This window comes from Oryctolagus cuniculus, chromosome 1, assembly GCF_051225735.1.
Source record: "Oryctolagus cuniculus isolate XC-2025 breed Fujian yellow rabbit chromosome 1, ASM5122573v1, whole genome shotgun sequence".
NCBI classification, from domain to species: Eukaryota; Metazoa; Chordata; class Mammalia; order Lagomorpha; family Leporidae; genus Oryctolagus; species Oryctolagus cuniculus.
The window spans coordinates 177822559-177850183 of NC_142867.1; the positions used below are offsets into that span (position 1 = coordinate 177822559).

The 27625-nt window shown below is 39.7% G+C and overlaps 1 protein-coding gene across 1 annotated transcript in view; it reads right to left on the bottom strand.

The window, feature by feature from the left end:
* Nucleotides 1-3864: 3864 nt before the first annotated feature.
* FREM1 (FRAS1 related extracellular matrix 1) overlaps nucleotides 3865-27625 on the bottom strand; it is a 176824-nt gene continuing 153063 nt past the window's right edge. Inside the window, exons 30-37 of the mRNA XM_002708087.6 lie at nucleotides 20883-21032; nucleotides 19168-19412; nucleotides 18477-18524; nucleotides 18038-18202; nucleotides 17703-17831; nucleotides 16853-16968; nucleotides 8133-8218; nucleotides 3865-6724 (exon numbers count right to left, since the gene is read on the bottom strand). Coding sequence (XP_002708133.3) covers nucleotides 6525-6724; nucleotides 8133-8218; nucleotides 16853-16968; nucleotides 17703-17831; nucleotides 18038-18202; nucleotides 18477-18524; nucleotides 19168-19412; nucleotides 20883-21032 — 1139 coding nt within the window. The 3' untranslated portion in view covers nucleotides 3865-6524. The remainder of the gene's footprint in view (nucleotides 6725-8132; nucleotides 8219-16852; nucleotides 16969-17702; nucleotides 17832-18037; nucleotides 18203-18476; nucleotides 18525-19167; nucleotides 19413-20882; nucleotides 21033-27625) is intronic.

Sequence of the window (27625 nt, forward strand, 5' to 3'; positions counted from 1 at the left end):
ATATTATCAAGGACTATCAATTAAAAAATGGAAAAATTCTAAGAACCAGCTTTTGGTTGCATTGATTTTGTCTATTGTTTTTCTGTTTCCTGTCTCACTGAATTTCATTATTTCTGCTTTGTTCTTTTTTTCTTTTTTTTAAGGTGAAAAGAGGTTATTGAGTTAAGACTTTCTTCCTAACAAGAGAAGTCTTCAAAAAGTTCATGGAAAGAACATATCATAAAACAACGAGGTGGGGATGGCATCTGATCTGGCAGTTAAGATGCTGCCTGGGACATCGGTGTTCCATTTACTAATGCCTGAGTTCAAGTACTAGCTGTGCTCCCGATTCCAGCTTCCTGCTAAAGCACACCATGAGAAGCAACAGTGATGGCTCAAGTAGCTGTTAAGAGACCTGGATTGAGTTTCAACTCCCAGCTTTGGTCTGGCCCAGTGCTAGCCATGGCTGGCGTTTGGGGAGTGAATCAGCAGATGAAAGGTCTTTCACTATGTCTTCTCCCTCTGTCTCTCAAATAAACAAATACATTTTTAAATAAAATTAAGCATGGATTTCAAATTTTTTGGCACTAAAATAATCTTTTAATTCCATTTTCCATAAATATTTGAAGTACCTTTGTACAAGCATTGAATGCTATAAAATCCAGCTGCATATTTCTTTAACAGCATCTTACAAACTTTAATGTGTTTTCTTTTTATTCAGTTCAAAATACTTATTAATTTCCTCTTTGGTTTATTCTTTAATCCATGTGTTCAAGAAACACATACTCTAGTTTCCAAACACTTGGGGACCTTACAAAAATACTACTGTAATTGATTTCTAATTTAATTCCATTGTAGTCAGAGCACCTATTTCCTATGATCTGAATCATTTTAATCTGTTGACGTTCTACAGTATGGTCTGTTCTGGTAAATGTGACACATGCACGTGAAAAGAATGTGTTTTCTTCTCTTATTGTATAAAATGTTCTATAAACTTAATTAGGTTAATTTGTTTGAGTGTCCACACTTCCTTATCCTTACTGGTTTCATTTGTTCTATCAATTATTGAGAAAATGTATTGATTTACCTATTCCTGCTTACAGTTCCATCAACTTTCAATTCATTTTTAAACTTTGCTATTAGCTGCATACATGTTTTGGATGATTATATTCTCTTGACGTATTGATCTCTTGATGTTATGAATAATCCACTACATCCTTGGCAATATCCTTTGCTCTAAAATCTACTGTTGGGTATTAATATAGCCACTTCAGCTTCCTTTTGACTAGATTTAGAATAATATATCTTTTTCCATTCTTTTACTTGTAAGGCATTTGTGCATTTATATTTAAAGTATGTTTCTTGTAGGCAGCATATAGTTCATCTGATTTTTTTTCCTATAGGGTTTAGTTGAGATTGATTGCCTTTGGAAAGCAAAACTACAGATGCAGATAGAAGCAAAAGGTGAACTCATACGTCATTGCTTGGAAAAAGTGTTGCAGGTTACCACGAGGCCTTTAATGGAAGTGTCAGTTGATTTTTGTTCCTTTCTGTCTTAAGATAAACTTAACTTTATTGCCTAGCAGAATATAAGACCTATAAAAACTGCTCAAAATGAACAGTTAAATGTGCAAGTTATGAGGATAGTCTATTCATTTCCTGCATGATCCTGTTCTACAGGCTTGTAAAATTAATTTTAAGAAAATCACAGTGTTCTGGACATTACAGACATTCAGGCACCCTCTGCCATTAGTAATCGTTCTCCTATGATTTTTGGGGAGGAAGGAGAGGATCAATAAAGCAGGACTGTAAATTTAAAAATACATCAAGTCAGCGTTCCCTTCTGCTGAACCAACTACACAAACAAATAAACAAAAACCTAGGTGAAGCACAGGGCAAAGACTGGAAAATATCTTAGATGAGTCAGATAAACACACTGACTCATTTTTAGCTTTCTAAACTAGAATTTAGTAGCTTTTTAAATGAAATACACTTCATATAAAATTCACCATCCTAAAACATACAGTTCAATGGCTTTAGTGTATTTACTACCTTATGCAACCACAATGTAACTGCAGCAGAATATTTCATCCCTTACAAAGAACCCTGTATCAATTAGCCATGAGTCCCAGTTGCCCTCTTTCTCACACTTTGACAAATACCAGTCTACTCTGTGTCCCTATGGAGGTACATTTTGGGGTCTTTTCATATAAACAGAATTACACACCACGTGATCTTTTAGGTCTGCTTTCATTTACAATAGTGTTTTCGAGAGATGGTGAATTTTATTGTACTCCTCATTCAAAGACATCTTACTTCAATACAATAAAGCCATCTGCTCAGAGGTTACCAGAGAGGTGGAAGACGAACGGCTTCAGCTTACAGTTCAGAAGACCTTGGTGTTGTTTTCTTTACTCTGTAACTTCTGAGCACCTAGGTCTCCTCTGTTGTAAAAGAAGGCTATTAGACATGATGATGAGGCCTCTAATTTCTGCTCCCCTATGAATCTCTAAGGTACATGGACAGACATGGGTTGTCACTTTGGAAAAGGTAATTATTACAAAGCCAATGTACTAGATTCAAAAACCCTAGTTCCCATCTTGATTTTGGAGATATGGCATTTGGGACAGCTGCTATGGACTCTTCATAAACTCAGAAGGTGAATCAAGGAATATAACAAAAGTCAGCCTGAGGGCCGGCGCTGTGGCACTGCCGCCTGTGGTGCTGGCATCCCATGTGGGCATCGGTTCAAGTCCCGGCTGCTCCACTTCTGATCCAGCTCTCTGCTGTGGCCTGGGAAAGTAGAAGATGGCCCAAGTGCTTGGGCCCCTGCACTGGCACAGGAGACCCAGAAGCAGCTCCAGGCTTCGGATCGGCACAGCTCTGACCATTGTGGCCAACTGGGGAGTGAACCAGTGGATGGAAGACTTCTCTCTCTCTCTCTGCCTCCCCTTCTTTCTGTGTAACTCTTTCAAATAAACAAATAAATCTTTTTAAAAAGTCAGCCTGAATGGTTTGCATCTGTGTTTCTCTCCAATTCTGAAAAGAAATAATTTAATCACTGATTTCTGCTGTGACTTCATTCCTGATAAAAAAAGCCTGAGGTTCAAAAAAAAACAAAACAAAACAAAAACTGTTAGAAATTTGCATATATGCCATTATGCTTTCATGTTTTTATTTTCCTATTCCATTTACTTTCATACCCCCTATATCTAGCTATCAGGCGCAGTTGGGACTTCCGTGTCCAAATGTGTTGATTGAATGTGACTGAATGGTAGCTGTATATGTAAAAACCATGCAACTAAAAGCTGGGAAATAGCAAAGATAAGAGACATATTTTGGGGGCCAGTGTTGTAGAGTAGGTTAGGCTGCCACTTTGATACCAGTGTCCCAGCACTTCACTTCCTATCCAGCTTCTTTCTAATGTGCTTGGAGCTTAGTAGAAGATGGCCCAAATATTTGACCCCCTGCCACCCACACAGGAGATCCAGATGGAGTTCCTGACTCCTGGCTTTGGTCTGGCCCAGCCCTGGCTAAATCAGCAGATGGAAATTCTATCTCCCTCTGAAAGTCCCTTTCTCTCTGTCATTCCAAGAAGGAAGGAAGGAAGGAAGGAAGGAAGGAAGGAAGGAAGGAAGGAAGGAAGGAAGGAAGGAAGGAAGGAAGGAAGGAAGGAAGGAAAGAAGGGAGGGAGGGAGGGAGGGAGGGAAGGAAGGGAAGGAAGGGAGGGAAGGAAGGAAGGAAGGAAGGAAGGAAGGAAGGAAGGAAGGAAGGAAGGAATATTATGCTTTTTGTCCTTTCTCTTCTCACCTTGGGTAGGACCATTAAAGCCTAAATCCCATATGTGCTGAAGAATATAAAATGTTGGAAACAGTGACTCAGGACTAGAAATAAATGTATTTTATTCATTTTGATGCAACACAAGATACAGTACATTTCATATGCTGCTTTTTTGCAGACATTAGTCAGCACCAGTTTGCAGTTTAAATTACACAGAGTCATAGTGTGAAAGAAAAGATGTGCACATCTTTTCAGCTGTATTAAAAATAAACAAAAACTAAAAGGCAAATAAATGTCACCTGGTTAATTTCTTACCACTCCTTGGAAAGAGAAGACATGATTATCATGTGTTCCAAGTTTATTTTTAGCAAATTTATGTTGTGTGTTTGTTGAAGACCAAAAATCGGTAGATTCTGAAAAGCCACAGGTCATTGAGCTGGACTGATGGCTTGCATACAGGGAGACTTCTCTTGAGTTGGGATTCAGGTTTGGGGAGAAGATCCGGAAGACACTCAGGTCTCTCTTCCTGGTGCTCTCCTTCCTAGCACCTTCAGTGCCCATCCCTTTCCCCTCAGCTCCTTTCTCTCACCTCTTCTCCCCCATAACCTCCAATTCCCTCCTTACTCTGTCTCATTCCTTCCCATTCCAACCAGAACTTGAAGGGCACCGGTGACCAGTCAAGCAGAGGAAACCATGACAAAGGTTTCTTTCCTTTTCCCCAATTCAAAGCACAACCATGAGAAAGAAATGAAGTTTGCGATGAATATTGCCTGGCACCCAAACTTGCCTGAATTTCTATTTGTGCCTTCTTCCAATTAAGTGGATTTTCCACTAAATCACACTTTCATAACTAAAAAGAACAATTTAAATATTTTTCTAGATTGATTTTTTGTTATAAAAATCAAAACATTCTTTATGCTGACATTTACAATTACAATTAAGTATCATTTTTATTGCATTAGATGTGTGGAATCTCCCAAACTGACCAGATTTTTCAAAGTTGACATAGTTCCAGATTTCCAGTTTGGGGTAGTATTTTTGTAGTTTTAGAGTTCCAGTAGGAAGGTGTGACCCTTGAATTCCTCATTCCTTGAATTTTCACTTTCTCTCCTAGGACTTAACTCTTTAGATAAATAACTCTTTCTTTTTGTTTTCCTGAACCACACCTTTCCACACTGCAGAAAGAGTGATTCGGACAGGAATTAACTAGAGCTGACATGGAGGAAGAGTTTGACATCGTTCAGTTAAGCACCAAAGACTGCTTTTGTCCCACATGAGACCTGTACCTGGAGCCCACCTGTGACATCTAAGATAAGGAGACCTCTGATTCTGCAAATATGCTTGGATGTATAAGAGGTAGAACATCTGCGTCTTAGCCCAACCTCTCTTTGTTAATTTTTTCTAGTAATTTTCCATAAATGAGCAGAATGAAACAAGTCTGTCATGCTTTTATATCCAGAAACTGGGCCGAGATCCTTCAAGCATTGCCAGTGTCTTCAACACTTCAGGTACTGTAGTGAGACCTTCCCCCAAGCTCTAGTCCATTGGAAAACCCTGTTTGGATTCTGAAGTCACACTGGTACTCACGCAGCATGTTACAACTGGCACAGCCATAGTTTCAGTGATTATACGAAGAGGAACATTTTGAATACATGTTTCAGAAAATAAAGTTCTAATTTCCTGTAATCAAACTTTGATTTCAGCAGGGAGTTCTGGGAAGGCAGCAACACGCATCACTGCTTCAAAAATGTTTCACTCAGCTGAGATTATAAATTAATAAGGTAGCCTTCCATTAGAGAATCTACTGAACACGGCATTTCTGTGAATATTAAAGGTTTCAGGGCTTAAAATGGCATCAAACTCCTTTCTGACAACTCAGGCTTTTAAGAGCTCTGTTTTCAGTATTATTTTTCTTTGTTCATCAGCATAATTCATGGGGGACACCTCTGAGGAGGCACTGTTTTTCTTCCATATGTCAATTGTCATTCATAGACACCCTGTATTCCAAATGTCCTTGCGGAATGCTAGTCAGGACAGTAAACACAGATGAAGAGATCAGGTTACTTCAAATTTCTCATGACTCCGTCAGTTTGGAGAAACCCAATCTTTGGTTTGGGAACGGTTCAAAGCCAACATACACACTGGAAAAGGAGATCTGTTTCATGAGCAGTGATGCGTGGATCTCAGAAGCGCAGGTAGCGCCCTGGATTCTCACCTGAACTACAGTTCTGTACATGAGCCTCCATCTGCAAATCTGTCCCATCTAAAGCTTTCCTTTTCACCACGAGAATTCTCCTTCCCATCTACACAGGCTGGGATTCCAGGTTTCACATTTAAAGGGTTCCAAAGAGACAAACCAGTTCATTACTGGTTCAGGTTCGCTTAGAATCAAGTGGTAGGAGCACCCGCATTACACAGATCAGAGTAGATTCATTTGATGTCATGGGGTGAAAAAAAATCCAAGAACCATGGAATTAGTGATGCCTGAGATTTGGAGAGGGGTGAGGCTGAGAGTCTTCTAGAATAAGTAAATTTTATACCTTATAATACTGTAGACATTTAGTCTGAAAGATATTAAGATGCAAAAATTACATCTCATTTGCAAGGAATATTCATTTATCAGTCTCCCTGGAACCATTAATTTGTTCATCACAAAGATGAACTTGGCCAGTCACAACAACTTGCTTTCCACTGAGCGACATTCACATATCCTGTGAATAAATAGGTGAGAAATCCCGGGAGGGCACCTGTAGAGCCAGTCGCATTTAGAGTTTCCTGGAGCACACATAATTGTGGAGCTTGCCCTTCCTACAGTCCTTTGGTTGCCATTTCCCTAGTCTTTGAACCAAAACACAGCTTCTCCCAGGCTTCGTGCGCTGAGGGGGCCCTCTCCTCCAGGAGGTGAAGGTGACGGGTTCACCACCAATCCATTCCCAATGGCCGGCATGCACTTGGTCGTTCAAACCTAAGGTGAACCAAAGGACGTGCCAAATGATTTCATTACACTTACACTTATGTATCACATCCAGCCTCTTGTTCTAAGCTATCACATTCAAATGACCAGGTTCTCAAAGATTAGGAACTGGGGATGCTCTAAGAAAGACTTAAGAACAACAGCCTTTGAGGTCAAGCAGACCTGAGTCCATAATTCTAGCTCTATCCCTGCTGGGTGAGCATCTTTGGGCAGGTTATTTAACCTGCCTGAGGTTTAGTTTCCTAATTGAAGGAATGAGCATGAAATAGTACCTCTAGGGCTAATTTGAGGATTAAATAAGCTAATGCCTGTAAAGCTCCTGGCATATTTAAGTGTGTAGTAACGGACAGGCATCGAAGGAGTGAATCATGTAACAGGAGACCTCTGTAGTGGTCTCTCTGCCTTTTTGTATTTTTAAAGATTCATTTATTTATTTGAAAGGCAGAGTTACAGAGAGGAAGAGACGAGAAAGACAAAAGTCTTTCATCCGTTGGTTCACTTCCCAAATGGGAGCAAAGGCTGGAGCTGGGCCGATCTCGAGCCAGGAGCCAGGAGTTTTTTCCAGGTCTTGCACAGGAGTACAGGGGCCTAAGTGCTTGGGCCATTTTCTACTGCTTTCCCAGGCTGTAAGCAGAGAGCTGGATCAGAAGAGGGAGCAGCCAGGACAGGAAATGGCATCCATATAGGATTCCGGCACCACAGGTGGAGGCTTTGCCCACTGCGCCACAGTGCCAACTCCTAGTGTTGGTACTCTTAAATCATACCAGCTTTGGTACCTGGGGCTGAAAAAAATCCAGTTTAGTCTCCACCCCTTCTGTTCTCTTCTGTCTTGGTAGCCGCTACAGCACGGCCTCAGACTCTGTCTCTCTATCTTTGAAATAAATAAATAAAATAAAAAATAAATAAATAAAATAAAAATTGTAAAAATGGGCTGGTGTTGTGGTGTAGTAGGGTAAGCCTCCATCTGTGGCACTGACATCCCATATGGGTACCCGTTCGTGTCCTAGCCGCTCCTCCTCCTATCCAGTTCTCTGCTTATAGCCTGGGAAAGCAGTGGAGGATAGCCCAAGTGCTTGGGCCCTGGCACCAGTGTTGGGGACCCAGAGGCAGCTCCTGGCTCCTGGCTTTGGATAGGCCCAGGTCTGGCTGTTGCAGCCATTTGGGGAGTGAACCAGCAGATGGAAGACTTTTCTGCCTCTCTCTCTCTATGTAACTCTGGCTCTCGAATAAATAAATAAAGTCTTTAAAAAACTGTAAAAACAGAGGGGATGAGACTACCGAACCAACTACTGCCTGTCACTTAAACCCCAATCATTTGATCCATGGAGACAGTGCATGGTGGTGGTGCCCAGTCCCCTCCTCTTTTTGTCTCCCTCCTTAGTGTAGCACAGATACTTGCCTATCCAAAAGGGCTTTCTTCCACTGATGTCCCAGAGCCATCTCATGTGCTGTCTGGAAAACACACTCACAAGGCTGCCCAAGTGTCTACACACAAACAAACGAAAATGCAATTGAACATTTCTGCTAACGTGAAATGCATAACACAAATGAGAGTTAGTTTAAAATACTAAAAAAAAGTATGTGTAAAAAGAACTTTCAAATATTCTACTACTCTTTTTACTTTAATGAGTATCTGCAGAGTAGGGGCAGGTGTGAAGGCAGGGAAAGTGATCCTTTAGTGTACAGTAATATCTGGGTTGCAGAGTACAGTTCAACAGATTCTGAACATCTTTTGGGAAAGTCAGCATCAACGACTTAGAAAGATTAATCAGTTATTCTTAAGTCATTTCTAATGGTATAAATTTGGCAATTATCCAATTAATTTGATTAGTAAGATAATCTAAATTATTCAGATACAATTACTTGAGGTCTTCATTTTGAGCTTGATATATTTACTCAAATAACCTAATAATTAATGACTTTTCCTTATGTTTAATGCAATGAGCACAGTAGCCCCACTGTCAAAATCTTCACCTATTCTGTTGAAGTTAAAGCACTTGTTCTTACAAACACACATGCAAATTTCCCCACCGAATAGAATTCTTTATGAATTACTTTTTGCAGCTGACTGAATTATTCCTCTAAGACTTATTTGATTATGTCTGATTCCCTAACAGTGCTCTTAAACATGATGTACGTTAAAAGCCAATATTTACATTTTCTTCTTTTAAAAAACAGAAGTTTCAGATATGAAACAAATACATGGGGTTGGTGTCGTGCAACAGAGGTTAGGAAAAGCTGCTAATTGTGGTGCTGACATTGCATACTGGAGTGCCAGTTCGAGTGCCAACTGCTTTGCTGCCCATCCAGCTTCCAGCAAATAGACCTGGGAAGGCAACAGAGGATGGCCCAAATGATTGGTCCCCTGCCACCCACATGGAGACCCAGATGGAATTCCTGGCTCTTGGCTTCAGCCTGATGCAGTTCCTGGTTCTTGCAGACATTTGGGGAGTGAACCAGTGGATAGAAGACCTCTTTCTGTCTCTACCTCTTTCAGAATCCTTCCCTTTCAAATAAATAAATGTAAAAAAAAAAAAAAAGAAATATACACATTGTACAACATAACATCACACTGGACCTTATAAACACATGATTATTATGTGTCAAATTAATAAGTAACATTTTTTTAAAAAAACCAAGCAAGAACAAATAAAATGCCTGGTTACTCTCTGCTGATACTGAATAAATTAGGAAACAAAATTAGTAACACTTATATCAGGTTAGACATTGTTGAATCGATGAACCTAATTCATTTTGCATATATCCTTCCAAAATTCAGTTCCATTTCTTTGCTTTTCCAGGCCACTTATGTTAAGAACAATTTGTCAGGGCCAAGGCTGGTACTGTGGCGTAGTGGGTTTAGCAGTGCCGGCATCCCATACGGGTGCCAGTAGGAGACTTGGCAGCTCCACTTTGATCCAGCTCTCTGCTATGTCCTGGGAAAGCAGTGGAAGATGGCCCAAGTCCTTGGGCCCCTGCACCTGCATGGGAGATCTGGAAGAAGCTCCTGGCTCCTGGCTTCGGATCAGCGCAGCTCTGACCAACTGGGGAGTGAACCAGCAGATGGAAGACCTCTCTCTCTCTCTGCCTCTCCTTCTCTGTGTAACTCTGATTTTCAAATAAATATTTAAAAAAATCCAATCACAATTTAAAAAAAAAGAACAATTTGTCTATTTCCTAATGATTTTTCCCCAAAAAATCCATACTTTGCTGCTCTGTAATGCGGTGGTGACTTCCAGGCCCCTGAAATAGGTGAGGCTCTTTGCTCCACCACTGAATGTCCTAAGGAAGCTGGATTTCAGTTTTGTGACTTTGCTCTGACGTCATTATTTACTGTCAACTCCTGTCTGACAGTTACAACAGGTATATAAAATCAAATTTGTGTAATATGTAGGCCAAGGGAGAGTTTGAGTGACCGTGTTGCCTAATATGGTTCACTGGACTTGGCTGGCTAGACCTGGGCTCCACATCCTGCTCTACCTCCTAATTCCCTTGCTGAACTAATTTCCTCACTGAAGTTTACCAACTTCACATCCTCAACTTCATCACGAGTAGTCACAGGCCTTATTCAAGGATATTTGACATCACCTTGAACTTGAAGATTTGTAAAACTAAGTTTAAAACACTCTTTGTAAATTGCACTTCAGTTGCCTAAGTATGATTTGGCTTTCTTTCTGACTCTCCAAAAGGCAAGAAGCTCCACTATTGCAAACAAATAGCTATGCTTCAGATAGGTAAACTGTTAGAGCATAGCTATTTACAAAAGAAATATCTGGGCATTTGTGTGCTGATTGTTTTGTTAAAATACCATTCTTTTTCTTTCTGTTCATGTACATATGAAACCTGGTAGACATTATCTATATAGATATGTGTATTAATGGATATAAAAAAAAAGTACATAAGCCCACATTTACAAATGTGAATCTCTTGACAGCTATTAAATTTGAAGGCATTCAAAGTATAAAATTAAAAACAAAACTTAATTTTGCTGGTTATAGAAGTAACCATCTACTTCTTTGAAAGTTTTAGATTATGTGTAGATACATTTCAGAGTAACTCTTTAAGGATAGACCAGCAGGGGTTCCAGACACTCCTGTGGGAAGACAAAACAGGTTCATAGATAAAGATCTATAATAATAGAATTACCTAATGTACAAGGACTGCCATAGGAAATGAGCAGATGAGATTACAACATGCAAATTCAAGAGATGCCTATGCTAAAAGTCTGGCTCCTTAGGGTTAGAAAAATAATAAACACTAATGGGGAGTAAAGGAGATTGGAGATAAAAATTGAGTTGAGTTAGAATCTCAATGGGGACAAGGTAGAACATAAAAATTTGCTGTTTTTATAGAAACATGGGTGTTGTAAATGATCCACCAAGAAGGACCTTCAGATACCTAGACCAGTGAACTCCAGGAAACATAGTCCAGAATCAAATAATTGTTCCCAAGATCAAATTGGACAACATATTACATACATTCTAATTACAGATTCTAAAACTAGCTGCTAAAATGCCTAATGACATGGAAAGGCTACTTATTATAAAATGCAAAGCTGCAAATTTTACACCATGCAAGGAACTGACAGTTCTCAGAGGAATACCCCTTTTCAAGCCAATGGGATCGGCGAAGAGGCCAAAATGAACCAGAAAAGTAAATGACGAAGGGAAAGAGGGAGTCTCAAAGGGTGGGGAAAAATTCTGAACTGGCAGAGGAAGACTTGGGATTCAGGGAAAAATTATACCAAGGAGGTGACCTGGTCACCAAAAAAATATTTATTTGAGAATGATTGACACAAAGGAGTGTGGCCATCATTAATTTTCTTTGAATTTGCTCCTAGAGTGCTTTTTTTTGAAATCCCTATAACTAGTACAACTATAATTGTTCTTCCTGTCCTTTTGAAATAAAATGCACACTTAATTATCAAATAAATGCAATTTGAAATACTCATATATAATATTTTAAAGGTAGAAGCTTTTTAAATGATATTTAAAAATATAACACCATATATATTTTCTTTACTTCCCTTGTACAACCTAGTATACAACCTGAAATAGTATATGATACATGTTTTAATTTCTAGACCAGTATGGTAAAGATACAATTTGAAATTTGACAGAGTTTGTTTTCTGACAAATAATTGGTCATTTTCTAAAATACGGTGGAAAAGCACCAGTTGTTTCTAATAGCCTTCTTTTGTTCTAAGAGCTTTCAAATTTCTAAGAAACTCAGAACTTTACAGCTTAAAACATTTATGAGATGAGAATTTATCAACATATTTTGAACAGTTCTGTGTCTACTTATGATATCATATTTGATTTGTTAGATATGATTATTAGTCCCCTTGAATTAAGGAAAGGTGGAACATTTTCAGGTATCATAAAAGCTTTGGTAATGATTTATTCAAAAGAATGTCTTTCTACTTGTAAGTATTTATAAGTACCATTTATATTCTTGTATATGTAATCAACAAATATTGATTGTAGCTTATATTCATATATTTAGTTCTAGAGAACCTAACTGGACCTATAGGAAGACATCAACTCAATGAAAGCTATATCCTATAATTCAGCAACCTTCATATTCTTAATAGAGCTTTATGGGATGGGAATAAGGAAAAGGACAGTATGATAATCTTATATATATAATTTAGCATGTAGCTCATAAATATATACAATAACCACTTGCTAATTAAAATGTAAAGAAATATGATTTAGGACTTGCCAGTAGGACAGTTGGATATGGAGAGTTATGGTGTCTATCTACCTTAAACTCACTGAAGAATAGGGAATTATTTAGTTATTGGCTTTTGGGGTCACTACTAGAGAATGCTACTTCAAAGTATGACCTGGTTCAGACATTTCCAGTACAATAAGTACCCAATAAATACTTTTTGTATGAGCAAATGTATAAAATTGGAACTTGGTTATACTTTAGGTTTGCCCTGAATGGAAAGTTGGAACCATAATTTAATTAAAATATTAGTATGTCTTGGTTATGAGAGATAACAAAATTATTTACACATAATTTTGAAAACATACTTTAGCCAACACAATGTTAAAATAGACAGGCTTGTCTATACAACTGTGATGAGAAATCCCTTTTACTTATGGTACTGTCTCAGAGAGTATAAAATTGAATCCTATTTCTTTCATTTACCTGTATAAATGTATGACCATGAACAAGTGCTTTTGTTTCCCTAAATCTCTTCTTTTAAACCTGTAATCTATAGAGGATAATAATATCTGATCCCTCACCGAGTGATGCAAGTATCAAATAAACTAACACATGTGGAAGAATTCCATAAAGGATAAAGCAAAATATAAAAGTAAGGCATTGTTGGCAAGAAGTGTAGAACTAGGTCAGGCCATTTCATTGGTGAAGGTGCTTAAAATGAAGTTGCAGATGAACTCTTAGGTCAATTATATGAGGAAGCAGTTAGGCTTTTAACTTAATTTGGGGCTTAACATGATTATTGGGACGATTGGATTTTACAATAATAGTAGACATGAAGAGCCTCTCTATAACTCGTCTAGCTACATATCATTAAAACCCAGCTGCAGTGAAATGGATCAATAAAAAAAACTTTTTTAATTTATTTGAAATACGGAGTTACAGAGAGAGGTAGAGAGGTAGAGAGGTAGAGAGGTAGAGAGGTAGAGAGGTAGAGAGAGAGAGAGAGAGAGAGAGAGTCTTCCATCCAATGGTTCACTCTCCAGATGACCACAACAGCCAAAGTGGAGCTGATCCAAAGCCAGGAGCCAGGAGCTTCTTCCAGGTCACCCACACAGGTGCAGGGGCCCAAGGACTTGGGCCATCTTTTACTGCTTTCCCAGGCCATAGCAGGGAGCTGGATCGGAAGTGGAGCAGCCAGGGCACAAACCAGCGCTCATATGGGATGCCAGCGCTGCAGACTGGGGCTTTAACCTGCTGCGCCACAGTGCCAGCCCCAGTAAAAAACATATTTACAAAAAGATGTTTGGAGACTTATGGAGGGTTGTTATAGTTAAGAAATCAACCTTACTGTCAGCTGCCATTTTTCTTTTTCTTTCTTTCTTTCTTTCTTTCTTTCTTTCTTTCTTTCTTTCTTTCTTTCTTTCTTTCTTTCTTTCTTTCTTTCTTTCTTTCTTTCTTTCTTTCCTTCCTTCCTTCCTTCCTTCCTTCCTTCCTTCTTCCCTTCCTTCTTCCCTTCCTTCTTCTCTTTCTTTCTTTCTTTCTTTCTTTCTTTCTTTCTTTCTTTCTTTCTTTCTTTCTTTCAGGCAGAGTGGACAGTGAGAGAGAGAGACAGAGAGAAAGGTTTTCCTTTTTCCATTAGGTTCACCCCTCAATGGCCGCTGCGGCCAGTGCGCTGATCTGAAGCCAGGAGCCAGGTGCTTCCCCCTGGTCTCCCATGCGGGTGCAGGGCCCAAGCACTTGGGCCATCCTCCACTGACTTCCCGGGCCACAGCAGAGAGCTGGACGGGAAGAGGAGCTACCGGGACAGAATCAGGCGCCCTGAAGGGGACTAGAACCTGGGGTGCCGGCGAAGCAGGCAGAGGATTAGCCTAGTGAGCCACGGTGCTGGCCACCATTATTTCTTAAAAATCTATTTTTGATACCAAAAAAGCTAGAAGATCATAATCTTAGTATAAAGAATAGTCTTTCTAAGAGAAAACACATGGTGACCTTGCACCAAAATCTGTGATTTGGAAAGATAGCTGTCAATACGTGTTATCCTTATTTTTCTTGCAACATTAAAATTCAATGAAAGTTACATTATAGACCAGCAGAGTTACTTGTGTTGTCCTTTGAGAACATTAAGGAAGATGAACAACAAGTCTTCTTCCACACTTGAAGTGGGGAGTTTTGTTTTCTTCATCTATATTTCACCAAGAAATCTCAGCAACAATTTAATCTTGATAACCTTGACTGGTGTATAACTGCACTTGTCCACATTTTTGTCAGTAGAGAAGCCTAATCGTTTCCTTTTTTGTAGCATACTACAATCTTCTCCTTGCTAGTTCAGGAAACTTTTGCATCTACATCAAAGATCTTTCCTTAAGAGATAAAAAGACCAAGTACCAGTACTCCTACCCAAGCTTTCAATGTCTGAAGTCAAACTTCAAATACAAGTAGGACATCTGATGATTTTCCAGGAAGAAAGTCATTTGTTCCCAAATATAAGGAACTGTATGTATTTAAACAATGATTATCTTAAAGATTTTAAAAAATTTTTTACTTTATATTACCAACTTAGCAACAAAATCCTCAAAGCCAATGATTAAATCCCTGTGGTGACTCTACTTATAGTAAGGATATGACATACACCATCGATGAAAAAGGTGGTTGATTTGACCACTTTTTATGATTTACATAGAATAAAATGCATAGATTTAAAATATTTAATTTGATGACTTTTGACAAATGTATATGCACAATGTAACAGACACCCACACTAAGACACAGAACATTTCCACCTAGAATATTACCTTACTCATGCTATTTTCTAAGCATCCCATAATTCCTTCCAGAGATAATCATTTTTAAATTGTTTTTAATTCCCAGTATTTTTTACTTAACTTTTTTGGTTATTGTATTAAACACTTTTTGGATTGACACGCAAAACTTTTACACTTTTATGAAGTACAAGGAAATACTATTTTTTGTTTCTCACACCATAGATTTTCCTATTCATAAAAGTGGAATCATACAATATATATTCTTTTGTGGAGAGCTGCTGTCTCTCTACATTCTGTTTTTGATTTACCTACAATTTTCCACATGGTTGTAGATTTAGGAGTTCATTCCATTTCATTGCTTTTAAAACATTTTACCAAAGAAGAGAAAATACATTCTCTAGTTAGTGGAGAAGATACCTAGGACTCCTACAAATCAATAGTGTAAAAAACAAAATGACTCAATTATTATCATAAATAAAGTTACTACAGAATTATTTTGTGTTTTCTTTTAGTGCATGTTTCTATTTCTTTTGTTTATATACCTACAAGTATAATTGCTAGATCATAGAGTAGATATACATGATTTTATATGAAACTTCCAGACAATTCTACAAAGGGTACCACTTTACACTTTCACCAACATTGTGTGAGGCCTCTATCTGTTCTACATTCTCACCAATGTTTGCTACTGTCTTTGTCATACTTTTAGCTATTCTAGTGGGTGTGAGGTGGTATGTCATTGCGGTTTAATTTTTATTGACCTGATATCTATTGGTGTTGAGCGTAACTCCTGACCAATTGCATATCTCCTCCTGTGAAGTTTCCAAGTCATTTTCTATTTCTTAAGTTACTTTTTGTTATTGGTTTATAGGAGTTTTTTTTTTTTTTTTGGTATTTTCTGAATTCAAGAACTTTATCAAAGAAAAATATGGTTTGAGAATAGCTTTTCCAGAATGTAGTTTGCTCCTTCATTTTCTTAATGGTATCTTTAGATGACCATAACTTTGAAAATTTGATGATACAAGGTCTGATCAATACTAGCCAGGGACTTCTCTAGTCTGTTCCTAGCCACAGACCATATCAGTCTAATTGCATTGTTTGGATGATATCCATGTTGGCAAAAAAAAAAAAATAAATAAATAAAATAAAATAAAATCAGGAATATGCATCATTTTTAAAGTATTGGACAAAATAAATTTTGTTGTCATTACCTGACCACAAGCCATCTTTCACTGAATGTTCCATCACTCAGTGAGCCTTTGTCTAACTTGTCTAGCTTTATAATCATCAGTGTCTCTCACATTGCTGGAGGCCTGATGCTATTATGATTTTTATTACTATATATTTTCAAATCCATGAGCAAGAATACCTATCACATATAAAACAATCAGAATGTGCAATGCTGCTGACTCAGAAAAGCTGCTCTGACTCCAAAAAATTAATACGGGGGTGGGAGGTGGAGAGAAAGAAATATGGTGATGGCACAGCTTTAACAGCAAAGAGCTAAGTCCAAGGTCAGCAGCAAATCCATTCTGAACCACAGAACTCCCTCAGGGCTTCTAGAAACAAAGCCAGACAGACATTCAATACTTGAATGAATGAAGTAGGCCTGCAGTTCCATGAGAACAGAAAAAATAGTGGACAAGGAAATATCAACCCAATGTGAAATCAGGTTCCTTACTGTTCCCTGCAAGCTTGCATCGCTGCTTCCCAGGTCTCTTTCCGCCCTGTGATCAATGTGTGACAGTAGCCTGAGTGATGTTGCCATCCAGTGGGGCAGGATTTGTCTTCCACCGCCTGAAAAATAGTTGTCCGTGTTCACACTGTAACATTCTCTACCACTTGGAGTCTATTCCCAGGATAATGAACTCTGTGAGTCCCAAGAAGAAAGTCAACCCTAATTCCAATTCTCAATCTCAGGAAATTCAATGGCTTCCTACAGACAAGACTAAGAGTCAGCAGTGTTTTAATTTGATTTCATCTGACAATGAAACAAAACAAGACGACATCTTTTCCAATTGCATTGATTTTGTGATTTAAAAAAATCACTGTGGGGGGGGCAGGTGTTTGGTGCAGTTGTTAAGATGCCACTTGGGATGCCCACATCCTGGGTCAGAACACGTGGCTTCAAGTCCTGACTACACTTCCAATTCCAGCTTTTTGCAAATGCTCACCCAGGAAGGCAGCCGTGACGGCTCAAGTACTTGGGCCCCTGCTACCCACATGGGAGATCCAGACTGAGTTCCTGGCTCCTGGCTTTGGCCCAGCACAGCCCAGTACAGATTGTTGTGAGCATTAAGGAATAAACTGGCAGATGAGAAATTTCTCTCTCTTTCTGCTTCTTTAAATAAATAAATGAATGAGTAAATTTTGAAAATTACTTTGGGACATTTCTCCTTCTTGGCTTTCCAGGTGTAACGAGGGCATGTAGACATACATGAGTTCACAGTCATGAACCAGATCACTCTGTCTTTATTAGCTTATCACAGGACATATTACAAGTAAAGTGCTTGGCTTTGCCTGTGTCTCACCTTGGTCTGGGGGCTCCAGGCTTTCCAGGCAATCCCATTGCACTCATACAGCTTTTGAATGCTTTCTTCAAAATGGAAGAGGCCCTTTAAATCCAGAGTGCAGTTCTTTGGAAATGAAGGCAACTGGTCCTGTGGGAAGGAAAGGCAATTTAGAACCAACTTGGCCTAAGTGGATCACACACTTGCCTCCGCAGGGTCTTCATTTGCTGGGCAGCATTTGTGTTAAGCAAACTATTCTCAAGCTTGGAGGCTGTGTTGTGAATTAAGTTGTGTTTACAGTCCAGCACACAGCTTGTTATAAGGTGAATAGGAAGGGGAAAAAAAGATTTCCATACCTGTCTGGGGATGTGTGAATCCATTGTGGATTCCATCTTATCTGCCTGCGGCAGTTCTGCCACTCTGATTGTCTTTTGTGGCTGATTAATGATGGATACTTTGGCCTGCCTTTTGTGAGCTGGGAAACTGTCATCTTCCAGTTTCAAGGAAACCATCCCATGATACTTGAGAAGATCAAAACATAACAACAGTAAAGAAAAAACACGCACCAAGATAACAAACAAAACATTTTGTTGTAAACATGAGCAACTCGAAAATCATAAATCATTAACAAAACAAAGAGATGAAAGGTTTCTTTTTGTTCTGACCACTCAATTCTCTAAAACGAATTTCAAAACAAAATTTTAAGAAAAATATATAAATATACTGGTTATAATACTTGCCTAAATATTTTGCATACATAAATACAATAAATCTGGTGCTTTTGACTGTGCTTACTTTATAGACGATGTCTGTTCCATTTCTATAAACAGAGGATGGACGAATCTGGAATCAATGTAAGACAACAAATGGAGAAAACTGGCTAGAACAATGATTGGTAATAGGTTAAAACCCTTTTGATACAATCTTGTGAGTGCCTAAAAATTTTTAGAACATGTTTCTTGGAATTTTAACTCACTAGGCCTGATCACAATTAATGTGTTGTGTTGATTCACACAAAAATTGTCCCAGTGAGGAAAACACTGGGTTTTTTGCTTCTTTGCTGTTTTTTTTTTTTTTTAGTATATCTAGTATACAGCCGTCCAAGAAAACACACACACACACACATACACACACTCATGAGGAATGTGCCTGTCTAAAATGCTATTTTAAGAAGGTCAAAGTCGTGGCTTCCAGAACCAAGTGGATCACTTGAATCTCATTGTTCTAGGGTCACTTGCCATCCCCTATCTGTCTTGACCACAAAAGAAAATATCCTGGATGACTCCGTGTATCTATCACCTAGTAAGCCGGGCAGCATCAGGATCTTTGTATAAAAATGCACTGCATGACTGTGCGAGGAACCCTGGCCCCCACAGGCTAGGAGACTCAAAACAGCTTCTCTAGTGTTTCAGAAGAGCTTTTGGCATCTTTTGTGTCTTTTATTATGCGTCCCGCTCCTCCACTCCCAGACGGTCCCCATCCTTACTGTTTTGCCATTCCCGTGGGCCCCCAGCTTCCTTTGAGAACGATGATGATGTGTGGCATCAAAGCCCCGCAGGCTGTCACCCCTGGTGACTGCTTGCCACTTGGAAGATGGAAAGGGTCTTCCTTCCAGATGAAAGGAACCAGAGGCGGTGGGTGAGGAAGATCCTGGGGGCAGCGGGGGCCAAATGCCCTGCTCCCATGTGTCGTGCTGGCTTTGCTTGGAGGAATACGAAGGATGGCACCGTCCTGGGGACATGCAAGGTGTCAGTTGGTCAGTTGATTTTACACGTAAGTGACCACATGGACACAGCTCCTGAAGCAGCTTGTCATTAAACCTAGAATGGATGGTTTTCCCACCAGATGTTGCCTTTCTGCCATTTGCCAGAAACCCTTTTACTCTTCATCAGTTTTCATCCCCTAAAGCTGTGCCCTTCTGCCCATCTATGGGGTGATTATAAAGCCATGAAAGTGATTTCACAAGCCACAGATGAAAACCAGTGCCCTGAGTTTATCGTCATGCCTCTCCCTGAGGGGAACAGCCTCCCCTTTCTTCACGTTACTGTACCTCTCAATATATCAGGTTTATTCTCTGATCTCTTTAAAATGTTCCTCCTCTCCTAGAGGTTGAAGCTGGAATTGTTTAAAGAGGTCATAGAATGGAGAAACGAATATAAAGGTTGGCATTCAAGTGTTAACAGAATAAAGACCTAGCAAATGGAAACAGAGCTGGAAGCCTGGCTGATTAGTACTTCTGAGAAGGCATGAGAAATAATCTAAGGGCAGAGCATCACTTGGGAATTTACATCTCCCATAGAAAGTGTGTACTTCATGTTATTTCTGTCTGCTTAACATGATGAGAAAATTCTATTGGAAAAGAAATAAATGTGAGGAAGGATGCCAGGGAGAGATGGTTTGAAAATACAGATATTATACAGGAAACAGGATAGTGCCCATTTTTTTTAATTAGGGTGAAAAAGAGGAGATAATGGATTCCAGGTAAGAAAAAACAAACAAACATGGATCACAGGGTATGACAGATGTGAAATAAGGGGCATAAGATTGAGTCTGCTACTGGACACTTCTCAAATGCTAAATAGACAAGGAACTAGATGGGATTTGGAAGGGGGAGAAAACCAGCACCAAGGCTGGTTTTTATTTTGTTTAGTTTGCAGGTTGTTCTTTAGCATAGCTCATCCAGGACCTGTTTGGCTCAGCAACCCAAAGTCATTCATTAACATTCTCCAGCTGCTCCCAATCCCCAAGCTGGCTGCATCTTTCACATCTATTTTCCCCCAATTCCTTCTTCTCAGAGTTTTCTTGGTCACACTACAGTGGGGGCTGAGGTTTTAGGCATTGAGAGCTCTTTTTAACAGAGAAAGATAATTACAGGCCTGCAAACTCTGGGTGTGTGTGGGGGGAGGATAATTGTTGCTAGATTCTCACCAACATTGTCTCCCCCTCGGTGAGAACAGCAAACGGGTGGGCAGAAAACAACCACACTGACCTGTTGCTTTTCTCAAGCACTAGTTCCTAGCAGGAGGAAAACCACATGAAACGAAACCAGAATAAAGGACCTACATCATGACTGAGGTTGCTTTCTTGACAAGAAATTAAGCATTTTGATTTGAAGGTGTTATCAAGCATGTTGGCTGTTGAAAGCAAGCAGCTACAGCGCCAGGACTGCTCCTGATTTCAAGATGAGGATCAAAAGAATACCTCCTTTTGAGTCCAAAATTTTCACTGTGGCTTTTGTCTTTGTGCCAAGAACTGCATTCACAGGGGAGTTCAGAATTACTTCAAAGACCTCATCATCTTCCTCCAATCCGTCATAGGTAATTGCTATATTCCACGTCTTCGTTGACATTCCTACAAGAAATAAACATTTTAATTACTCTTTAATTGCTATTTCAATCACCTAGGTGTCAGAGAAATATATTAATTAACATGTCGACAGCTAGACTGCAGTAGCCTGAGTGAGCTATTGTACTCCCACCAACTCACAGAAGTCCTGCTGTTCTTCCAAATAATAAGGAAAGACCACATTTGTTCCTGGACAATGATGATTCCCTTTAAATGCAAACACTGTAACAAAAAAGTAAGCTGCATTATATATGCAAGGGGTGAAAAAAAACAGTGAGTAGATGAGATCCAAGACTTACATTTTTTCCCAACCCTTCTCTGAATAATAAACAAGTACCGCAATCTTAAAATCTTAATGGTTTCAAAAAAATCTTAACATGTTGATGCAGACAGGAATGATTATTGGCTGGTACTTTACGCAATTCATGGAACTCTTGAAACGATTAATTTCTAAAGACAGCTGCCCTACTCCCTGAGATCCTTGTAGCCCACAAACGCTTTTGCTGATAATGTAATACTCAGTAGTCCGATACCCTCCTAGAGAGAATTTATGAGCTGGGGGGTTCTAGAAATAAATGGTGCCATTTCTTCCCTTGCTTTCTGTCTGCCTCTAGTCACACAGTTACAATCGAGCTTGGTTCCCAGTGGCTTTGTGAAGTTAATACAAAACAGTCCTGATGTGATAGACACTGCCCAGCTCTCCTGCCACCATCAAAGCAGGAAGCAAAGCAACCCCCAAAAGACAAAACCGAAGGGAACTTTGAGGTTGTCTAATTCTGACCAATTTCAGGTTGTCAATGACAGGATGTCCCTCTTAGGTGATTTAAAAGAAAAAGCAGTGGTAGGAAATAAAGAGAACACTGTTCAGTGGAGAAAGAAAATTCAAGTTGAAGGGGCAGAAAGATAGTTAACTTAGAGTTTAACCTCGTAGGACTAACTTTCAAAACCTTACTGTGCCGCTTACTCTTGCTTATGCGAATGCTTTCACTTCCATAAATGCTCCTGTATATAAAGCAGTTAAACATTTTTCTAGCCTCCTCTTCAGAAAAGATGGCTCAGTTTTTGCAGATTGCCTTCTATAGAAAGGCCTCTCCACTGTGCCATTTCCCTTTGATGGATGCTTTCCTAAAGGTAGGCCTCACATAGACTGCAAGATCTAATCAAAGTCTCAACAATCCCCAAGAGAAAGAACTCAAAGTAAAGATGAACTTTGGCCAGAGCTGTGGCGTAGCAGGTAAAGCCGCTGCCTGCAGCACCGGTATCCCATATGGGTGCTGGTTCGAGTCCCAGCTGCTCCACTTCTGATCCAGCTCTCTGCCATGGCCTGGGAAAGCAGTAGAAGATGACTCAAATCCTTGGGCCCCCGCACCCACCTAGGAGACCAGGAAGAAGCTCCTGGCTTCGGATTGGCCCAGCTCTGGCTGTTGCGGCCATTTGGGGAGTGAACCAGCAGATGGAAGAATTCTCTCTGCCTCTGCCTCTCTGTAACTGCCTTTCAAATAAATAAATAAATCTTAAAAAATAAAAAAAAAATGAACCTGCTGCTTTACCCTACTCTTGGCTGCACTTAAAGGCAAAGAATTAGGTGTCCTTGAAATAATTTTATTTTAAAAACATAGGCTGACACTTATTAAGCTTTCAATATCAAATTTAATAAATTATTTTGCAGTCTTTGCAAAAACACAAGTTAAAGCATCTACTGAAAAATCATATTTAATTCCCATCATTGATGGATGAATCAATCCATCAAAATACATATTCTGTAAGTATTGTATCCTAACCTTTACAACAGATGCTATGGACAATACCAGAAGAGTAACATAAACCAAACGCTGACCTGAAAGAGTTTAAAACTTCTTGGAGGAGTTAAGATATAAACATAGTTAGCTGTCCTTTGATCACTACGGGGGGTTGGTTCCAGGACCACTGAGGACACCGGAATCTGTAGTGGAGTTCAAATCCCACATATAAAGTGGTGTGTTTGCATATAAATGATGCTATACTCCCATAAACTTTAAATCACATATACTTACAATATTCAATATAACGTCAATTCTTGAAAAATAGTTGTTATACTCTATTGGTTAGGGAATAATGAAAAGAAAAAATTCCGCACAGGTTCAATGCAGACACAATTTTCTTTTCAAGTGTTTTTGACCAACGTTTGGTTGAATTAGTGGACTTGGAACCCATGGATATGGAGGGTTATAACTATTCAAAGTCGTGTATGATTAGCTGCCAGGAGGTGTAGGCTAGAGCGCTATGTTATATATGTGTGTGTGTGTATATATATATATATATATATATAGGCTCCAGAATTGGAAGGATTTGGACAGAGGAAATGAGAGAACAATGTAAGCAAAGGTAGGAAGGTGGCAAAGCAGAGGCCTCGGTCAGGGGAGGGTGAGAGGACACAGCAGTGGGCAGGAAGCTGTAGGACGGCAAAGGTAGTTCACAAACTGCAGAGAGCCCTGCAACCCAGACAGCCAGATTCAGACTTTAAACCACAGGCAAGTGAGATGGTTCTAGAAAAGAGAAGTGGCACACTGAAAGTGCATGTTGCAGCAAAATGAGCCACATAGGTGGCTGCTGCAGTAAAACTGGCATGGGCAAATGACAGCAAACAATGCAGAAAGCATACAGATACTGAAACTTAATAGTGAATATCTTGACCTTTGAAACAAAAAGTTATGCATTCTTTAAATAAAAATCCAATACAAAAATATATTCAAGCCCTAACCAACTGCCCTCTTCTTTTAAAAAGTTAAGTACTCCTTCCACCACCAAAAAAACCCATTTTTGTTGGGTCTTATGGAGCAGAACCAGATGGTTAGCAAAAATCTTTTCTGAGTTCACTGAAGTGCTTGTGATTTATTTGTCTGCAGTTCAGCTGTGTTTCTATGCCCACCCAGGTGTGTATATAGGACCAACTTTCTTTTAACTAAATGAGATTGGAAGTAAGAACTTCATTGTTTTTTTTCTTTTCCCTTCCTCTTCTACTTTCAAGGTGCAAAGTATTTGTTAAGTCCCTGAGATACAGGAGCATTTTTGGAAGGCTTGAACTGGCTCCCTGTTCCCACAAAACAAAAGGTGCTGAAAAGGAGAGAGAAGCTGTCTTTTTATATACAGCACATCCCACTTCACAGAAAAGGTAAATTCCTGAGTATTTTCCTGCAAAGTAGATTTTGTTATTGAAAGATGTTTTTTCAATATTTTTCAGTAAATGCCACAGATCTGTTCCTTTGGAAAACATTATGACTGATAGAAATGAAGTTTCAATTGAGAATGCAGCAAACCTTTCAAGAACAAATATATGAAAGGAAAACAATCATTTTTCTGCAGAGCATTTACACACTGATTCAAAATTAGTCACAATAGCAGAATGCAGCCTAGTCAGGATCTACCTACTGGTTTCACACAATAGCAACCAGGAGGCTTTCTCCCCAGTTCCTTCCTAAGTGTTCTCCAAATCTAAAAGATCTCACTATATTTAACTGCTCTCTTTACTCTTCCACCTGATCATAGAAGCTTCTGCTTTTAAAGGCATGGGCAGATTGCTCCGGGCAAAGAAGGGGTGAGGGTGAAGGTGGCAGAGGAATGGGATGGGGACACCAGATCACAAAGAGGCAAAGATTAACAAAATGGGTAAATAAAGATTGACTAGACCTGGGTATGGGGAAATGAAAAATTCTCTAAAGCAAAACTATGGTTTATGAAACTATTACTGGCTTAAGAAATTCCAAAATAATGAACAGTCAAGTGTTTTTTCTCATTATAAGATATGCTTGTATTACTTCTTAAAATGTTTAAATAATCTCTACAATTATAAGATTATTTAAAGCCCCCAGAAGTCATTAGGATCTACTCAGAACAACATGTAAACTCCTCTAGATGGGTATTTATCTTACCCAGTGAATCTCCAAGAGGTAAATTTCAGAGCCTCCCTAGTGTGATGCATTCTAGTTCCTATCAACCCAAACAGAATTCCTGGTGGGCTGCTCAAAACCTGCTGGAATCCAAAATCACTCCTGATCTTGTCACAAACAGAAATCAAACAACAAAGACAACATATGGCAGAGACTCTTGACTCCAAAAAGTAGGGACAGGGGTGAACATTTGGCCTTGCAGTAAAGGCAGCCACACCCCATATCAGAGTACCCAGGTTCCAGTCCCAGTTCAGCTCCATATTCCAGCTTCCTGTTACTGAGCACCTGAGAGGCAGCAGGTGATGATTCAAATAAATTGAGTCCCTGTCACCCACATGGGAGACCCAGACTGAGTTCTAGGCTTCCAGCTTCAGCCTGGCCCAACTTCAGCCTTTGTGGGAATTTACAGAGTGAATCAGTCAATGGGAACACTGTCTTTAAAAAAAAAAAAAAGGAAAATTGGAAAGATCAGAACTAGTTTAATACAATGTACAAAACAAAAATGGCACAGTGCAAATGCATCAAACCCGTCTATGGTCAGGTTAACCAGAACACCAGAGCCTGTAGCAGCCTGAGGGTCAACATCAAAATTATGATGGGAACAATTTTCCTGCACAGTGTAGTCAGCCTGAGGAATCAACGCATCCCCTGTCAGTAAGTTACATATCACAGGAAGGAGGCCATAACAACACTGGGTGGCTGAGTGTCAAAGTGAAGGCTCATTTGTACGGGCTGAATTGGCCCTTCAAAAATTCATAAGGTTAAGTCTTAACTCCCACTAACTCAGAATGTGACCTTATTTGGAAATAGGGTAATTGTGCATGTAATTAATTTACAGAGTCATACTGGAAAAGGGTGTCTCCCTAATCTACTGTGACTTATAAGAGGGAGGAAATTTGGACACACACAGGAAGGGCACCACTGAAGATGAAGGCAGAGTCTAGGGTGATGCAGGAGAAGCCCACAAACACCAGCAAAGCTCCAGGAGCTGGGAGAGAGGCTGGGGAGAGTTTCTCCCTCATAGGTCTCAGGCGGATCCTGCCCTTGCCCTTGGATTCCAGCCTCTATAACTGTGCAAGAGTAAATGTATGTTTTTGAAGCCACTCCCTTCGTGGTACTGTGTTGTGCAGCCCTGAGAAATTAGCACAGTGGTCAAACATCCTGTGATAAACAGCAGCAAGCCATTTCTTTCTGCCTTTAATATTATGATTGTCAATTTTGGGATGGTGATGGTCATTAGGCCATTTTTTCCTTGGTCTGTTCCAGCAATTTTATGTGTTAGTGGTGGAAGATGCAAGCATCTAGGCACATTAGCAGGGAGCTAGATTGGAAGTGGAGCAGCGAGACTTGACCCAGAGCCCATATGGGATGCTGTCATAGCAGGCGCCAGCTTTACCTTCCAGGCCACAACACTGGCCCCAAAGCGTCTCCACATTTCTGTGCTGGACCCTCAGCCTGGAGTTTCCTTCCTTTTCTTCTTGCCTAAGTATTGCCTTCCCTGAGAAATCTTTCAGAGCTTTCCTTAGCCAGAACAATGGCTCACCCTTGGAGTCCTGATGCTCCATCAGTGAGTGTTTTCATGTCTCTCTGGCCCACTGCCTTTGAGGATAAAACATCCTTGAGAGCAGTCACTGTATTTTTGTATTCCTTTTGGAACCTAGCAAAATTTTTCCACAAATTCAATTTTCCTTTTTATTTATTTGAAAAGCTGTGTGTGTGTGTGAGAGAGAGAGAGAGAGAGAGCGTGCAAGTGCTTATTATTGCTTCCATTCACTGGTTCACTTCCCAAATGCCCACAACAGCTGGATCTGGGCAAGACCAAAACTGGGAGCAAGGAACTCAATCCAGTTCTCCATATGGATGGTACAGACTCAGCTGTTTGAGCCATCACCTGCTCCTGGCCCAGAGTGTGCATTTGCAGGAAGCTAGAATCAGGAGTGGAGCTGGGACCAGAACTCATATTCTCTGATATGGTATCAGGTGTCCCAAGAAGCATTTTAACTGCTAGATTCAACAGCTACTCACCACAAATGCAAAAAAAGTAAATGCTATTTAGTTAAAGTATGATTTCCCTGGGGCCTATGCTGTGGCACAGTGGGTTAAGCCACTGCCTTCAATGCCTGGTATCCTATATGAGCACCAGTTCACTTTCCAGCTACTCCATTTCCCATCCAGCTCCCTGCTGGTACACTGGAAAAGCAGCAAAAGATGGCCCAAGCATCTGGACTCCTCCCACTCACATGGGAGATCTTGGTGGAGTTCCTGGCTCCTGACTTCATCCTGGTCAGCCCCAACAGGGGGCCATCTGGGGAATGAGCCAGCAGATGGAAGATTCTCTCTCTCTACCTCTGCCTTTCACTAAATAAATAAACCTTTACAAATAATTTCCCTGGGAATTTTCCTAGATCAATCTATTCCAAGCAGGACAATTTAGAAATACCCTTCAGGAACTCATATAAACATAACATTCTGAGAATTTCCATCAAACTCCAAGGCAATTAAATGATTATAGCTTTGTGCCAGGCCTTTAAATAATTTTTAAAATGACCTTATTTGTTCTTGATTGCTTTGGATTTCTGCTTTGCTATTTTATATTTGCTATTTGTTATGATCTTTCTTCTCATTTTAAATGAGCATTCACTGTCATAAAATAAAAATAAAGGTAAATTCAAC